This window comes from Sycon ciliatum, chromosome 4 (assembly GCF_964019385.1).
Source record: "Sycon ciliatum chromosome 4, ocSycCili1.1, whole genome shotgun sequence".
Classification (NCBI taxonomy): Eukaryota; Metazoa; Porifera; class Calcarea; order Leucosolenida; family Sycettidae; genus Sycon; species Sycon ciliatum.
In genome coordinates this window covers 20,635,724-20,653,544 of record NC_088646.1, presented here as the reverse complement: position 1 = coordinate 20,653,544, position 17,821 = coordinate 20,635,724, and the positions used below count along the sequence as shown (strand labels likewise).

Genomic DNA, 17,821 nt, shown 5'->3' with positions numbered 1-17,821 from the left:
AAGCTACAAAACGGGAAATCAACGACTTTCCCATCTCATCATGACTGTCACGTTACGTAGTGTGCAGTGACGCTGAAACTGCTAGGGCAAGCTACACTGACGCCATTCTAATGTCTCCATGGCAATCGTAAGACAGATCTCCCGCCAACCGGACCCGGCCTTCCAGTTCAACACAGACAAGAAGGATAGCAGAGGAAAAGCATGAAAGACAGAACAGTGAACTGCGAAAAGGTTTCAAGGTCAAGAGTCCATGTGGGTAGTGGACTCTGGGGGGTACATTCCTTGGGGAATTCATCTGCATTAGTAGTACATCTTTTTGAAGGTAATCACAGTACTGTTCAATACCACCCCGGCCCATCCCAAATAGCGCAACAAATCAGTGCCAGGACAGAAAGTCGTGTGTAACTTGTGGACATTTTGTCCTGGGTTGAAGAATAATACAGCCTCATGCAGTAACATCCACAGCATACCACATATCTGTCCCATCCACACCGTCACCCACACACCACCCACCCAACCCGAAAAGGATAGCAGTACTGGCGTTATTTCTATTCTTGGCCGGCATTCAATCGCACCATGCGACGAACGGCCAAGAACAGCAACTTGCTCATAATAACAAAGAGCCATTGAGGGTTGAGCAATCATAATCAATGGAGAAAGGAGTGCCTACGCGAAGAGGAGGCGTATTAAAACCTTTTGACAATGTGTTGACAGAGCAATAAACAAATAATGCAACACATTCATCAAAGACCAAGCGGAGAGATCTGCAGCCAGCCGCAAATTCCACAATAAAAAACAAAACAAAAAACTGCTTCTACTGCCGAATACATGGACCTAACGTTACCCGGGAGATGGTAGAAAACCATTGCGAAGAGGAAGCCAATTAAAGTTTTAGACAGGACAACAAAGGGTTGTCACGCTACTACAAAGCGTTGTTGCAGAGTTAGGAGAGGGTAAGAAGATAGGTATAGATATAGATTGAGAAACAGCGTTGATAGCATCTAACATCAGTATCTAGAAGTAAAGTCCAGCAATGCAATAGGATCTTATCTGTGGTGTAGCAAATAGACTAGGATGGTCCGGACCAAGTTCATATATCAGTATGTACAAATGCCGGGAGCAATCCCCCGGAGCCTGCAGTTCACACCGTGCGAGGAAGTAGAGGTCGCCGTTATGTTGCCAACGCAGGCAACTCACAGGGGGCACGACACGCACTTCTCATGCTCACCCATCTCATAATCATCAAGCGAGAAAGGGGACAGCAGTTGGCCTAGCCGGAGCACATGACGCACGCCTCGCGGTTCTCCAGCGAGCAAACCATGGCGGCCTCCTGCTCGGTCTTCTCGTCCTCGGTTAGTGCCTCGCCGGGAGTCGCCTTCTTGGCTTGCAGCTTGGCGAGACGCTCCTGATCGACGGTGAACTGAATGGCGCTGGCAGCAGGCTTAGTACGCAGGTAGTACATGCCGGTCTTGAGGCCCTTCTTCCACGCGTAGAAGTGCATGCTGGTCAGCTTGCCAAAGTTGGGCTCAGCAATGAAGACGTTGAACGACTGAGACTGGTCGATGAACGCACCGCGGGAGGCCGCCATGTTGATTAGCGTCTTCTGCGGAATCTCCCAGATAGTGCGGTAGAGCTCCTTCAGATCTGCTGGGATCTCATCGATCCTCTAAACACACACACCCAACAGAATAGGCAGCAAGAAGAAGAACAAAAAGGCTATTTAAAAATCATGAATGCAACTTCTCAAGAAAATACATGACACTTGTTACACTGCAGCTTTGCAAACGCACACCGCAAATGGGCCATTTTGCGGGGAAAGGCTCAAATAATCTCCCAGATCATCCCAATGTAGTGAATAGTGACCAGTCTCACATCAGAAAACAGAGCGGCATACAATGGACCGAGAGGAACAGATTTCAAATTGGCGATGACAACGTTGCGCTAAAATCGCAAATAGGGTTTGAAACTGGACCCTCCCGGCCAGGGACTCACTCCTGGCACAGAAAATCCCACACCTGCATGCGACATGAGGGGCCTACCCACCACACCCTGTACTGCGCTATGGACAGAGTGGATCCAGACGTCGGCATTTGTCGTTACGTGTTTTCGTGGGTGTGACTTCTGATGTTATCACGTTGAAGCCCTATCAGAGCATAGCAAAGTTACCAATTTTATAGTAGTCAGCCAGTCAGAGGAAGTCGAGAACTTTCCATTCGCAGAACATCTCTAGTAAAAGAGGATGTTCTCACCTGCACGGAGCCGTTGTGAGCGATCAGCTTCAGCTTGATGTCCTCTGACCACAAGCCGCGCTCGACGAGGTCCTTCAGCAAATGCTGGTTGACGATCTAGAAGAGAGAGAGAGAGAGAGAGAGAGAGCACAACATTGTTCGAACTGATATCAACAAGAACAAATAATGGAACAACACCCAAAGAAAGTCAAGAATGGCATTCAGTGAAAATAATCGAGTGCCGTCATTATCTCAGTGGATGTTCAAGCAAGCCTCTACCTGGAACTCTCCGGACAGCACACGCCGTGAGTAGACATTGGAGGTGTATGGCTCAATGGACTCATTGTTGCCCAGGATCTGAGCGGTGGATGCGGTGGGCATCGGTGCAAGCAGCAAGCTGTTACGCAGTCCGTGCCTGTGGTACACAGCAGAGGAGAAAAAGACCATTTATAGCAGGCATTCCAATACCACCGGTGGCATGCACAGAGGAATGCCACAAGTGCAACATGTCTGAATCCATTGCTAGCAAAGGACGGCGCTGTCGCCATCACTACAAGCCCATAGCCACCTACCCAGCCACCCACATACGCATGCCCACCTACACTCACCTTGCAATGTTCGCTTTCAGAGTCTCCCAGTCCCAGAGCTTTGTGGGTGTGACTCCCCATAGGTCATACTGCAGTTTCTGCATAGTCGCAAGAGGTGAAGATACACGCACACACATGTTAGTATCATCAGACAAAGTACACCTGCCGCATCATCAGCACTCCAAAATTATATAACGGACATCAAAGCATGCCACATAATGTCTTGGCAAGAGGTGACGTTTACTTTGCACTTTAGTTAGCTTGGTCAGTGTCTGTTGTCTTGCTTTTCTCCTTCTTCCTCAACGGCGACAGATTTCCTTTGATAGGGAGAAGGCGCTTGTATTTTGGGGCTGGATGGGCGAGTGGAACTTCCTTGATGCGCAGCGATAGAGATAGACCTCAGTTATAGCTGAACATGAAGGAAGGTCCACTCACCCAGCCCCCAAATCGCGAGCATAAACCGTCACCAAGGCTTCCCACTTTACAAAGGGCCAAACGTCAACATGTGAATACGGCAAACGCTTACTTACCCCTTGGCTTGCCGGGCTGCCCTCATAGGTCTCGTATGGGCCGAGTCTCTCTGCGATCTCACATGATGCCTGTACAGGAGAGCAAACACAAGCCAAGCAGGAACAACGATTGCCTCCTTGAACATCTACCTCTCCTTCGACTTTCTTTCTTACAAGGGTGAACCCTAAGCAAGCAGAATTGAGTGCTATGGTAGATCGATTGGATGCTAAAGGTAAGGCAGTTTACACAAATAATGGCTTCGTACAATGAGAAAAAAAGATCACATAATGAGATACCCAGATATCCCCCCCCCCCCCCCCCCCCGGATCTGGTAAACCAGTGATGTTGCAAGCATGAAACCCCACCACAGACAACTTAGAACGCAGAAAGTATGAAATTATCCACCAAAGACAACTGACAACGCTGCAAATGCGAAACCAAACCACAGACAACAGCGGAAACGCGAAATCCCGCCACAAACGTGGAACCCCATCAAGGTCGACTGGTCGCACATGGACTCACCTCGCAAGCGGCATGGTAAATGGTCTCGAAGATCTCCAAATTGAGCTTCTGAGCCTCGGGACTGCAAAACGGGAAACGCATCAGCAGGAAAGCATCCGCCAAACCCTGTGAGAGAGAAAAGAGAGGCGGCCACAAGCAGTCGTCAAATATCACACCAACGTGTACACAAGACTCAGCGGATGCAAAGAAAGAAAGGCACAGTTACAAGCCACTGGACAGGTTTCATGTGAAGTCAAAGACCGCAACCAGTGGGGCGAAATATAACTTGAAGAAAAAACATACAAAATAGCAGAAAAAACATGGAAACGAGTTATGAAGCAACTATCCACGAATGTAACAAGAAAATAAGCGGTTTCTTCTTCTATTTTACAGTTCATACTGGCTCATTATCCGAGTTCAATAACATACAGACGACAGCTTACAAGGCTACATGTCCAGTGAATTATCACAACATCATGTGTACTGATAACAGCTACGGTACTGGCCAGGAAACCAAACCTCATGAGGAGTGCCGGGCAATGCGCGGCCCTAGCACTACACACACTGTTCTGTGTACTCGAACGCTGTGCTACTAAACTCATGAGGTAGAATTTCTCTGGCCAGAACTGTATGTGCTAAGTGTACTAAGTGTGGTGGCATACTACCAGAGAGAAGCAGCAGCAGCAGCAACTCACTTGAACGCCAATGCCGATGGGGCGATGACGCATGTTGGAACGACGGGCCTGGGAGCAAGGTCAAGCAACAAAACACTGTCAGCCACATACAGCATATCGGTATATACATATACTTTGTCTGTCCGGGATCGGGCACTGCCTGGAACTTGGAAATGTCCGTAACCCCGAATCACATACATTTTGATGGGGAAAGGCCATAGATATGGCATATGGTGTCACTATTTCCAAAAAAGTGACAAAGGTGCAGTACTATGTCCATTGGAACTCGCCTGGAGGGAGCCCAGCAGACCGAAGTGCCCGTAACTTTGGTGTCCAGATACCCGACGTATGAGTGTAGACACACATTGATACGCCCTCGACTACCTTACATAAGCAGCAGAAAGAGCAACACACACTGTTTACCTCGGGAACTGGGTAATAGTTGATGTCAATGATCTTGTTCAGGTTACGCGTGATAACCTGCACAACAATGGACATAGAGAGGAGATAAAATCAGATCGGGAATAAACACCATTATAGAAAGCAACCACTAGCAGATAGAATGCAGCGGCCATCTTAGACTGGTGGTCTGCTAAGGCCACAAATCGAGTAGAAACCCAGCGAAGGAGCTACACACGTGGGAATTGGAAACTATACCTATAAGCTATAAGTACTATCAGCCAATAAGGACCCACACCCACACAAGCAACTGTGAACACACACGAGTCACAAGTACAAACCTTGGTGACATCGTGCAGCTTCTGGAAGTCGTAGGTTCCGCCTGGCTTCACGAACATGTTGACGGCCAGGGAAGCAAGGTTACACACAGCAACCTGTCCAGAAGGAAAGCAAAACGGCAGAACTCCAGGGTCAATGTACGCGGCGGATACACATGGCCGGAGCATGACAATTCTCGCTACTTCACCATCACACTGAGACGACATGATAGGATGCATAGACACACCGATACACCGGTGGCCAACAGCAAATCTCCTCACCTCATCTGGAGCGGTGTACTCCACAATCTCTGTGCAAAGGTTACTGCACTGAATCGTGCCAAGGTTCTGCAAGACGACAGCATTGCAAACAAACACAACAGACAATTGAAATCGAGAACAGAGCGTGCACCGTCACAAGTCTTTCCTGACTCTACCGCAATTAGTTCCCAAACGTTCGGTCTCGGTGCATATAACTGCACTGCCAGCCTACTCGCACCAAATCAGAACTGCCAAGCAAATTTAGAACTCCACACAAACACACTCTTATCTAGTTAAGTAATTCGATGGAGTGCCCACTGCTTCCAATCGCACAAACCCAAAGTGTAGACCAAAGGCTACTGAAGCACACATAAGGTTTGGTTTAGAGCACGGAATGATCTGAATACTGATTCACGCGGCGGGGAATTGACAGTGAAGTAAAAACAACCCAGAAAAAGCCCCTAGCAGCAGCAAACCAACCTGCTGGTTGCTCTTGCCGTTGCATGCATCCTTGTACAGCATATACGGTGTACCGGTCTCAACTTGTGACTCCAGGACAGCGAACCACAGCTTTTGCGCTTGGATCTGCTTGCGGAAACGTCCCTCGGCCTCGTACCTATACGGCAAGGAAAAACAGGGGGCAAATAGAACAATTGCCAACCAGCGCACTCCAGACCAATTGCTGGCCACAATGCTCTTTATATAAAAGTAGCCCAACATATGATTATGAGCAGCACGTCAGCACACTCACTTGGTGTACAATTCCTCGAACTCGGCGCCCCAAGTCTCGGCAAGGCCTGGGCATTCGTTGGGACACATCAAGCTCCAGACACCGTTGTCCTCGACACGCTTCATGAACAGGTCGGGGACCCACAGGGCGTAGAAGAGGTCACGCGCGCGGTTCTCCTCCTTGCCAGTGTTCTTCTTCAGGTCCAGAAACTCAAAGACATCCGCGTGCCATGGCTCCAAGTAGATGGCAAAGGCACCTGGTCGCTACAAGCGGTGAAAGCACAAACACACAAGATCAATCAGTCAAGCAGAGCAAACACCATAGCTCAGTGCCACAACAAGAACTGCTCCAGCGCAGGAGTCTAAGAAGCACATACTGGCAAGCACCACTTCCAGAACTGTACGCCAGATGTGTACAACAGTGAACCGAGAGAGGACAGACATACACGGGCATTGCCACAGCAGCAAAGCTCGGCTCCAGAGTAAAGCCAACGGCAAAAGCTGCACCGACCTTGTTGCCGCCCTGATCGACGTAGCGTGCCGTGTTGTTGTAGACGCGTAGCATGGGCACAAGTCCGTTGGATTCACCGTTTGTCTGCGCAAACACACACACACACACAGGCATTACACACAGTTACGTCAAGAGGACAGTACTGGGGTGGGTACATGAACACGGAGGATACAGGTACATATCCATACACACACACTGACACACACACCAGACTGCAAGGCAGACTTACCCCAGCAATGTAGCTGCCGGAGCATCGGATCTTGTGCACGGCGAGACCAATTCCACCGGCGCACTTGGAAATGTTGGCACACTGCTTCAGTGTCTCGTAGATGCCCTGTACATGTAGTCGACGGAGAACATCAGAAGCACATACACTGTGAACTTGCAGCAACTTGCCCAATTCAAAATCCCCTAATCACAGACACATGTACAGTACTGGCCAAAGAAATCCAACCTCATGAATAAAATAGCACCGGGGTGGGTGCTACGCAGCCCTAGCACCACGCATACTGTTCTGTGCACTCGAAAGCGGCGCTACTTTATTCATGAGGTTGGATCTCTCTGGCCAGCACAGTACATGTACATACATTTGCCATGCAGGCAACTCACTGGAGCTCAAATGACCCAAATCAACACCAAGATCAGTCACAACTTGGCAAACACTGACACTCCATCACTCCGTCAGGAAACTCACATCAATGCTGTCCTCGTTCATCTGCAGCAAGAAGCAGCTGGACATCTGCGGGCGTCCAGTGCCGGCGTTGAACATGGTTGGAGAGGCATGGGTGAACCAACGCTCTGACAAGAGATTGTAGGTCTGAGCAGCAACGAGACAACACGAACAGCAAAACAATACGGACAATATTGGTTGCCTGGATAACACGTGGTGGATTTGAGGAGCCATAGTCGACGGTGTCGTCTGCTAAACACCCACATGGATCATCAAGTCGTCTGCAAAGAAGCCCGACTACCAAAACTAGGAAGGTTTAGGTATCACAGAGAACAAGCTAGTGTACCCAAGTGTGCTGCTCACCTCAATGGCAGAGTCAATGTCGTCCTGGTGGATACCGACAGCTACACGCATGAGCATGTGCTGAGGACGCTCGGCGACTGTAAGCATAATGCATAATGGACAAACACAAATGAAACATTCCTTGTTGCTTAGGTGGACCCTTCCCACACAATCATTATCTGGATATGCTCCCGGGAAGGCCCGAGAACATGCTAATGCAATGCTGCAACAATACCACAAAATCCAGACTGACCTTTGCCATTGATGCGTAGCAAGTAGGAGCGCTCCAGAGTCTACACAACAACAACAACAACAAAGCTCCATTTGCTACCAAGTATGAACATCCGTAACAGCAGGTAGGATAAGTTGACATCTTACTTGAAGTGCAAAGCATCGCTGTGATGTTACTACAGGCTCGCCAGTGTTTATACGAGACTAGAGGCGGAGGACTCACCGACAGACGACAGTAGACAAGTGTCATACTGGCAAATGCCATTTGTATAGCGAAGCACATACACGCATCGTACAGCCAAAGCAAATACCACACGACAAAAGCACCCACTATTATTGAAGGATGGAAACAAAAAATGAAGGGGGGGGGGGAGGGGGGCAGGAATCAGCGCAGAAGGTAATCAGGCTATTCAAAAATCAGTCCTTTTAATACCTAAGAAGGTAAAATCAGTCCTTACCCAAGTAGGTAATCAGGCTATTCAAAATCAGTCCTTACCTTGAAGCCAAAATATTGATACTGATAGTCGCGGTCGTACACAATGGTAGAGTTCAAACGCTGCACACAAAACAAGTCAACATGGAAGCTTGTCTCTCACAGTCACCAACACACAGGATATGAACGCGGCGTTGGCCGTAAGCATAGGCATGTCACAAAGCCCACAGCGTCTAATATAGTCGTACTCACGTCTGTATTGGCCTCAATAATCTCCCAGGTGCCCTTGGAGATCATAGGTGAATGCTTCTTGTTCTTGGGATTCACATAGTTGTACAGGTCCTCCATGACATCTATACAATAGAAAAAATCAAACAGACCACACACTTGCTATCGAAGCAGTTCAACGACCAGACACGGGGCACACACCCATCTAACGCATATACAATCCCTCGTGTTCCCATCATGTTTTGCTCTCCTTCAGAAGCAGCACTGCAATAATACGCCGTCCAGCGCATTGACATTCCCCATGGGGATAGGGTTCATCAGTGCTATGCTGCTGTAAGTGAGGAGAATACGAAATCTCTAAATTTACCCCCCCCCCCCCCCCTCGAAGCAGTGTGACCACTGAACAGGCTTTTCGGATAGCCAGCATTCTACTGCACAAAAGACTCAAATAAATGCTGAAGGGAGCGTTTTCATTGATTTAGCAGGAATGGAATTAATACCTCCTCGACATACACACACACACACACACACACACACACACACACTGCACAATAGCAGCACTACACTGTGCTATGACACCATCGGAGTACGTGTACGTACGGCTGAAGGTCTTTTTCGTCTCCTTGTGCAGGTTGGAGACGGCAATGCGGGCGGCCAGGATGGCGTAGTCCGGATGCCGGGTGGTCATGCAGGCTGCAGTCTCCGCGGCCAGCGTGTCGAGTTCAACGGTGGTCACACCGCTGAACACGCCAGACACAACCTTCATCGTGATTGCCACCTGTACATGTGCCAGTGTGTGTGTGTGTGAGAGTGAGTTGCAGGTAACACCACACAGAAAGAATGTCAAGACCGAGAAAGTACATGCGACAACGCAGTCAGCTCAAGAAGTAAAAAAATAGTAAAAAAATCAGACACGTAACAAAGAAGAGTAGATTGCTTTTTCAGCGGCTCAACTCTCAGGGTTAAAAAAGGGACAGAGACAAACTGACGACAGGTCCCTAGAGCTGCATGCTTTCTTGACTTCTATTCTGAATTACCCCCCCCCCCCCCCCCCCCCCCCCCCTGGATACTGAGCGCCGTGCTATCCCATCTTCGGAAAATCGTTTCAAGCTGCTTTCAAATTCGTATCTTCCCATGCAAACGTGCACCATGTGTACTGTTTGTTCAGCCTGCTCTGGCATGGCACTTTTTATTATTGAAGCAGTGCCAGAGGGTGGGGGAGAGAGGGGGATATGGTCAAAAGTTGACTCAAAACCATAGGGGCATACTCTGGCTATTGGAGCATGGAGAGTGCTGTGGCCAAGCACCTGATACACAGGAATATTGCAGAAAAATCTGAACTTTCGGACATCTCGTGAGCTAGTACTGTCATAAGTCAGTCGAAGGCGAAACAATGTTACATCATCCGTAATGAGATGCACTGACAATGACTATTCAGTATTCAAAAAAACAGAAACCGCATGGTGTACGAAATGTGAACTTACGGGCTCAACGAATTCTGTATTCAAGCCATAGCAAAGCTTGGAGATCCTCGACGTGATTTTATCGAACATTACGGTCTCCTTCTTGCCATCTGCAGTAAGTTGGAAGAGTAAAATGAAAAAAATGACCGTCAGGGTCCCATCCGAAAGCTTCAAGCACGGCAAACATCGTCGCTCTTACCTCTCTTCACGACGTACATAGATGTCATGCCCGCCATTGCTGCAAGAGTCCTGAAGACAGGGTCTTCTGGTAGATTTACACGGAATATTTGGTCAGGTGAGAGAAAATGATCTTGAACTGAGAAAGAAGAAGTCGTTCAAAGAAGACTCAGCTAGCTCAAGCCCAACTCTTCAAATCACAAACTTCCTGAATCCTGTGCAGCCTGATGCAGCTCGGACCTTCGCAAGATCGGCTAGGCTCTGCAGATCCATATCTCCCGCCAAATGGAAAAATCTAGATCGGCACTTGAAGATCAAAATTTTACTGCAAAGTATGCGAGGATAATGCGACAAACGTAGAAGACGTCACAATCACGACATCGCTCTCCCGCCAAAATTTGATTTGGTGAAGCGTGCTTCGACTTCGCGATTCCATTCGAGCGAGCGTGCACGATCATCTTTTTGCTGGAAATCGCAGGTCACGATCTACGAACTGACTGTTCTTGACTACAATGTTTTCCTTTCTGGGCCTCAGTTTTGGTATGTTTTTCTGATCTTCCCCGGACTATGTCAGGCGATATGGTACAGTAGCTGCCTAGACTAGAGCCATTTATAACCCGCTCGTCTTCCCTGCAGAAAGTGTGACCTGGTACAGTGCTAGAACAAAAGTACATGTGATTCCAATTTTGCCACAACCATGAGCCAGTCGTCGTCAGATGCAGAGTCGTTGGTGGCTACCCAGGAGGCGAAGGTACCTTCCTCGCAGGAGAACAGCCGCAGTGTGGATGTTGACGAGGATGATGACGATGAAGAAATCGCCAATGGGCAGGTAGCACCAATGCAGAGGCACCATGTTGCTGGTTCAGAGGCAAAAAACGAAGATGATAATGATGCTGCTGCTAGTGATCAGGAGGGTAGTGACGCAGACGATGAAAGTGAAGAGAACAATGATGATGATGATGATTCTAGTGATGCCAGTAGTGTAGGAGAAGATGATGATGTACAAGCACCAGCTGATGTTCGTGCTGATCTACTGGGTGTGTTGTCGGGTGCATTCCCGACCCAAGTCGCTGGTGCTGGTGCTTCTGATAATGATGAGGACGATAGCGATGACGACAGCGATGATGATAGCGATGACGAAGGCGATGCTGCCAGTGCTACTGCCAGTGCTGCTCCAGTCAAGAAAGGCATTGCCGACCTGCGTGGCTTTGTTGAAAGGTCAGCCATGCACATGCAGCGCCAAGGGCTAGTATTTGATGGCGTATGTGCAGACCATGCCATTACCATATCGGCAAAAACATTCGCCGGGAATTTAGTTTCGTCTTCGGACAAAGTTAAATTCTGGACCAATGGTGATATGCCTAGGCTAGTAATAGGACACGTCGGTCATGGATGAAATTTTAACCGGATGAACTGATCTTCAAAGTTAGACTAAGGGTGTCAGCGATTGGCGAATCCGGATTGAGTGCGAGCAGGTGGTGTGGTCCGAGCAGCGCTCGCCCAAACGAACAAAGCAAAGGTGTAGTGCCCATATCGTACAAAGTTTCTGGGAAAGCTCTCAAATACAAAGTCAAAGTCCATTTCCTTGCCAGCCACTCCTGGTGTGGGGGCCAGTGTGGTTGGATTGCACTTCAAGTATACATGTACCTACTCCGGATTCGGCCAAACGATCACACTCACTCTGAGTGCACTTGCTCGGGTTTCGCCCAATCGATCATGCCCTAAATTACACACTGACGAAAAGTTCCCCTTGTTCAACAGCTGTGCTCTATTATCTATATTGCATCGTGAGAATACTGTGGCTTCTCATATTCGGTGGGGGGAGAGATTATTCCCGTTCAAGGTCCAGGTTGCATTTTGAATTGCATTTGACGGACCATGAGTTGACGTAAATGGGCGATGACAATATGGAAAGCGGGGAAGTAAGTGCTCATCCCTAGTGTGCAGCAGTGTATAGTTCCCGGGTATATGTGTGAAGAATTCTCCAGATGCCAACGCCAATGGATGCCAACCAAGGGAGTGTTCTAGGGAAGATGAAAGATGAAGAGTATGGAGCACAAGACACTGCGTATCGAGATCTAAAGGACTCTGACCTGCTTGTCTAACCAATGCCATAAACTAACATGCTGTTATTCCACTCTGTGCGTGAACAATCACATGGTGTAGTCGCACCGATCCCTCGTTATCAGCTATGTTGTGTGATACAACTTACGGGTACATACAAGTGAATGCAATCGCTGATTACCAGAATTTCATTGGGTGATCTTTCTGAATATATAGCCACTGATTGCGGTTATCTGACCAATCAGCCAGTTTCTGCCATTTGCCTATTTGTGATGGTTGTTGTTGCTGGATGCTTGTGTGGAATTTCCTGCAGTGAAGCTGAATTGTCCGGCAGCGAGGCATCCGATGATGAAGAGCTTGGTGTGTCGGCTGATGAATATGAAGAGGAGTCTGGTGAAGATGAGGCCCTGCCTAGTGAAGAGGCTCTTGAGAAACAACTCAAGAAGGTCCACCAGTGAGTTCAGTACATAGACGTTTGAGTAAATTGTGTGTTTGTGTGTGGGTGAGTGTGCTTGCGTGTTTGTGTGTGGGTGTGTGGGTGCATGTGGTGTTGAGCACTCCGCTGTTGTTGGTGTGGCATGTCCTCGCTACAGTTCTACTTGTATAATTGCCTTACTTTCTACTGGTATGGGTACTAGTACTTGAATGTCGATAGGTATGCTCTTTGCGGTTGAGGCCATGGCACACTCTAGATGCTAATGGTGTACAGTAGAACCTTGCTACTAATAACTATAGATACCCCTGGTAGCCATGGTAACCATGGTAGCCAGATAGTGCAGACACACCTCCCCTGTGTAGTCATGATTGCAGAGTGACTCGTCTCTTGAGTGGGCACTGAGAGCGGCGGCGATGCTTGGGAAATGTGCCCCAAAATTCAGCGCTCTCCGCAAGGGGGGGGGGGGGGGGGCGCACAGCACATACTAGTATACCGTAGTGTCCTGTATTAATTAGCTTGTCTCGTATAGAAGTCCTGTATTAATTAGCTTGTCTCGTATAGAAGTCCTGTATTAAAGGGGAAGTTAAGGCAAAAATTAAAATTTCACCAGTTGTAGTCTTTGGGGTGCTGAGTCGAATGGTCGTGGTCCGAGGAAGCTGAGACGCTCCCTTCCTACTTGAATCCCAATCGAACTCGCGCACTTCCACCGAAACTGGGTGACTGCGCCCTACTAGATGGGGATTTGTATGCAAAATGTCACTAAAAGCGCCATTTCGTTCTTATAAAAGCATGAATGACCGCTATTGGCCCATATGTTGTAGTCTTTTGGACGCTGAGTCGACTGGTTTTGGTCCGAAAAGGCTGCGATGCAGCATTCCCCCTTTTATTCCCAATCGAACATGGTTGAAGAAGCGGTCACGTGCTCCTGCGTACGCCAGTCACCTGGTCACCGTGCCTGCAGGGTACAACTTACTAGCCTGTTTGACCTTTTTTGGGTGCAGTCCTGTCACTCGAGTTGAACCTTGGTGTGAAAGTTGTCGCCTGCTGGCGTGGTGACCAGGTGATTTGGGCACCCAGGAGCACGTGACCGCTTGTTCAACCATGTTCGATTGGGAATAAAGGAGGAACGCTGCATCGCAGCCTTTTCGGACCAAAACCAGTCGACTCAGCGTCCAAAAGACTACAACATATGGGCCAATCGCGGTCATCCGTGCTTTTATAAGAACGAAATGGCGCTTTTAGTGACATTTTGCATACAAATCCCTATCTAGTAGGGCGCAGTCACCCAGTTTCGGTGGAAGTGCGCGAGTTCGATTGGGATTCAAGTAGGAAGGGAGCGTCTCAGCTTTCTCGGACCAAGACCATTCGACTCAGCACCCCGAAGACTACAACTGGTGAAATTTTAATTTTTGCCTTAACTTCCCCTTTAATTAGCTTGTCTCATATAGAAGCCTGTTTTCAATGCCAGCCTGATTTTCGAGGTGCACTGGTGGCACATAAGCATGGCTTTGGTGCTGACATACTTTGAAGTACATAGAAGCCTAGCGCTGACATCGGCTTCTACAGGAATAAGCCCGGCGTTAATACGTGAGATTACGGCTGTTGTAAGCTCATGTTGCCTTGCTCTCTCCTCTATGTAATTGCTGTTCATGTGTGTGTGTGTGCGTCTGTCTGTGTATGTGTGTGTGTGTCTGTGTGTCTGTGTGTGTGTGATGTACAGGAAAGTTTCCCTCCAAGACGATAATGCTGAAATGAGAACGTTCAAGGAAATGATTTTGGGAGGTGAGCACTTCAACATACCCCTCCCCAGCCTCCTTGAGTTAATAATTTAATATGCAGTAATATGATACGGGAAAAATTGTACGTACGTTACTAGGGTAAAGGCAGGCTCTAATTACTCTAATTGGTTTGCGCCATACCAGGGAGTTAGGTAGCTCTATCAGCTGCGTTGCGGCAGCGGTGTTTACTTTTGTGTGTTAACGTCAAGTTTGTAGATGTGGCTGGCCGGGAATACACCTTAAACTACGCCGCTGAAAGAAGGGACACGGAATACGAATACGGTGTGGGATTGCTCCCATGTCTTGTTCCGTGCCAATTACTGACTTATTCTCATCGATTCTCATTCTGGAATGGGACGAACCTAACGGAATTTTTTGACCAAACAAACGGGCAAGAATGATTCCAGTGATTCCGAGTGAGTTCCATTGTGGAATGGGACCAACCAAACGCAACCTGAGTTATCTGGTATGGTTTGTGTCTGATATTGCTGACCTCACTGGAAGACCTCACGTGCTGAGTGATTGTGCTCATCCCCCATTTCTTTTCTTTGTGCTGCGTTGTACAGATGCCGACTACGAGGAAGGAATGAACAATGAAGGCTTTTTCAGAACACGTCGCTATAGACCTGGTGAGGAGCTGCTACATTTCGTACTTTGCCAGTCAGCTTTGAGGGGCGGGGCTGCACATGCACTGTGTGGCTTTGTGCTGGTGCTATTGCCATGGTTTGACTTGCGTAGACGTGCCGGTAGATCTAGTGACACCCTGGATCACTAGTCTACACTCCTCTGTGTGCTTGTATAGTGACACTTCACTTGCTGCAACCTGCGTAACTATACCTGTAGCTGAATACCTGTCTTGTTCGTCTGTTCTTGTGGCTGCTTTCTTTCTCCGCAGTAATGGATGAGTCATCACAAATGGACCTGTTTGGACCGGCCTGCGAAGACTCTGGCTCTGACGATTGTGAGGACAGTCAAATGGAGGCGGCCCGGCGGAAACAGCGGCACGAACGCAACGCCTTCCTCCACGAAAAACGCGTAAGCCCGGACGGCTTTTTCAATAGTTGCTAGTGCTGTTTGTGCGTGGCTATAGACGGTGGCAACGGAATGTACTGCCGATCTTGGTTACTATCTCACTTTCTATGCTCATTGTTTCTTTTCCCTGCAGATGAAAGACGGTGAAGAAAACAGCAGTTTATTGTTGGAGGACGAGGACAGTCGTAGTGTCTTCGACAATCTGGAGACAAGCAATAGTAGCAGCGCAGGTAGGGATCATGGTCATATCACTTCACAATCTTTAATATGTTCACATACATGAAGTACCATACTTCGGCGTACACGGACATACACAAGTTGACAATGGCGGGAAACTTTGTTTTGTTGTTACTCCGAGTTTCGTGGCAATAGGGCCAATCCTCAGACAACACCATACATAGCTAGTGTTTTTCTTACCTTGTCAATCGTAGTGCACGGTTGCTCTTCTCAGATGTATTCAACCCGTCGTCCCGCGTGGGTGTTGGGTAAAATTACTGTGTTTAAAATCATGTGCCTGTGCATTTCTGTTTGTGTCTCCAATACTACCACTACCCATCGGGTCCTGCCTGTACAGTGCCGCATTCAACAAAGAAAGCACCACGGCTGGTGAGTGTGGGTCATACGTTGCTCTCTCTCTCCTCTCTCTCTCTCTCTCTCTCTCGCTCTCAATTTTTTATTGTTTACTTGACGTAAGTAGTCGAGTCCTGGTGGTGACAGTCAAATTTTTCTTCAGACTTTTCCCTTTTCCATTCCCTCAGCCTATGAATATTTGACGTAAGTACATGATGATTGTGCATTTCGTTTTCAACTCCCTCGACCTGATGAATGCATGTGCATTGTTCCCCATTGTTCGCCCGCTATCTTGTGCGGGGGGAAACCCATCCTCCGCTGTCCTTTGTATTGCAGAGGAAATGCGGGTCATTCCTGAACCGCAGCAAGGCTACTCTCAAGCGCATTGAAAGTCAGACTTCAACCGCACTCAACCTGCAAGGCAACACCAGGGGTTTTGTTTTCAAGCGCACGCTTTCGAACAACGAGAACTCCAACCCTGCTGCTCCCTCGTCATCTCGGAAGCCGTCGCTGCCAAAGCCTGCACAGGTCAGTGATGTTGTGCAGTAGCCATGAGTGGCATATCACCCAACAATAATAATAATTGAACAGTTCTCGTAGTAGAATGTTGCTTGAACAAAACTCAGACAGCGCCTGTTTCGCTTCTGTCACCCAATGGGGGTAGGATATTTCCTCCATGGCTGCACAGTCTGCAACTAATATGGAAGCAAGAGCCTATGTGTTCCTGGGATCAGACTTGAGCGTGGCTCACTTGCATCATGATCTAAATGTCCAGCCTTTGCTAGCTTCTGCGCAACTCAATCCCCACACACTGCTACTGTGAACTCCGGGGAGGCTGAGGCACAATGGGGTGATACCGTTTGTCATGTAATTCTGCATTGCCCTTGTTGTGCTTGCAGGTTACTCGTAAGGCAGCCAGCATGGACTGCGCGCCTGCTGCCAAGAAGCGGAGCATATTCCGCGACCTTGTCCAGACACGGTGAATGCCACTCGCAGGTGGCTCTCCCGGGCCTTGTTCGGCTGCTGGCTGCGTGCTTGTTGACGACACGATTTGTACAGTTTCTCAAACTTATCAGTGTACATGACCCAGAGTTTGTACGTAGACAATTGCCCTGTAAATACGACCCATGTATAATACTTCCCAGCTGATCTGCTGCTTTTCATTCTTGCTACCTAGTGTACATACACAATACCATAATAATGTTATTAAAAAGTTTAAAAAAAACATAATATTAAATACTTTACAGATCCGGTGGGCAATCCACTATGACATTGTAGTAACAACGTATGCCACTGCTGTTCTGTGCAACATCGTGGTGCTCCTCAGCCGACAGCCATTCCGTGGCTGCAGTGCAGTACAACTGCATACTAGAACCTCAAACAGTATATCACCAAGAGTTGTGTGGCGTTCATACATACAATGGACTTCGCCTTTCTATCTGTTCTGCTTATAATAGTGCCCGTGGTGGCTCATGTCTTGGATTTTCTGTTAGTGTATTGAACCTTTCTTGAACTTTCTTGCCACCTAGGGCACAAGTGCCGTTCTGTGTTTGACAACACCTACCAACGATTATTTGGAGGAAAAAAAGTAATTATATGCTAACCCGTCGTAATACGGCAACCTTGAACCATAATGCCAGGTGTTCTGCACAGTGACGCTGTGTCGTGCCGGAAGGTGCC

At 48.2% G+C, this 17,821-nt stretch overlaps 2 protein-coding genes across 2 annotated transcripts; one reads left to right on the top strand and one right to left on the bottom strand.

Annotated features, from left to right (window-relative positions):
• Window positions 1–537: 537 nt before the first annotated feature.
• LOC135814940 (ribonucleoside-diphosphate reductase large subunit-like) lies at window positions 538–10,489 on the bottom strand. The gene is made up of 22 exons (XM_065328140.1): window positions 10,284–10,489; window positions 10,106–10,194; window positions 9,222–9,399; window positions 8,646–8,746; window positions 8,457–8,516; window positions 7,983–8,022; window positions 7,751–7,827; window positions 7,412–7,534; window positions 6,947–7,051; window positions 6,718–6,801; window positions 6,229–6,470; window positions 5,958–6,093; window positions 5,499–5,564; window positions 5,241–5,333; window positions 4,924–4,980; window positions 4,522–4,569; window positions 3,848–3,952; window positions 3,346–3,414; window positions 2,837–2,913; window positions 2,508–2,643; window positions 2,250–2,345; window positions 538–1,666 (listed from the first exon to the last, which is right to left on the bottom strand). The coding sequence occupies exons 1-22, from the start codon at window positions 10,318–10,320 to the stop codon at window positions 1,271–1,273; spliced, it is 2,415 nt and encodes an 804-aa protein (XP_065184212.1). The 5' UTR covers window positions 10,321–10,489; the 3' UTR covers window positions 538–1,270.
• Window positions 10,490–10,706: 217 nt separating this feature from the next.
• LOC135814939 (claspin-like) lies at window positions 10,707–17,744 on the top strand. The gene is made up of 9 exons (XM_065328138.1): window positions 10,707–11,479; window positions 12,639–12,779; window positions 14,482–14,543; window positions 15,106–15,168; window positions 15,435–15,574; window positions 15,705–15,801; window positions 16,146–16,177; window positions 16,478–16,669; window positions 17,041–17,744. The coding sequence occupies exons 1-9, from the start codon at window positions 10,959–10,961 to the stop codon at window positions 17,122–17,124; spliced, it is 1,332 nt and encodes a 443-aa protein (XP_065184210.1). The 5' UTR covers window positions 10,707–10,958; the 3' UTR covers window positions 17,125–17,744.
• Window positions 17,745–17,821: the final 77 nt, after the last annotated feature.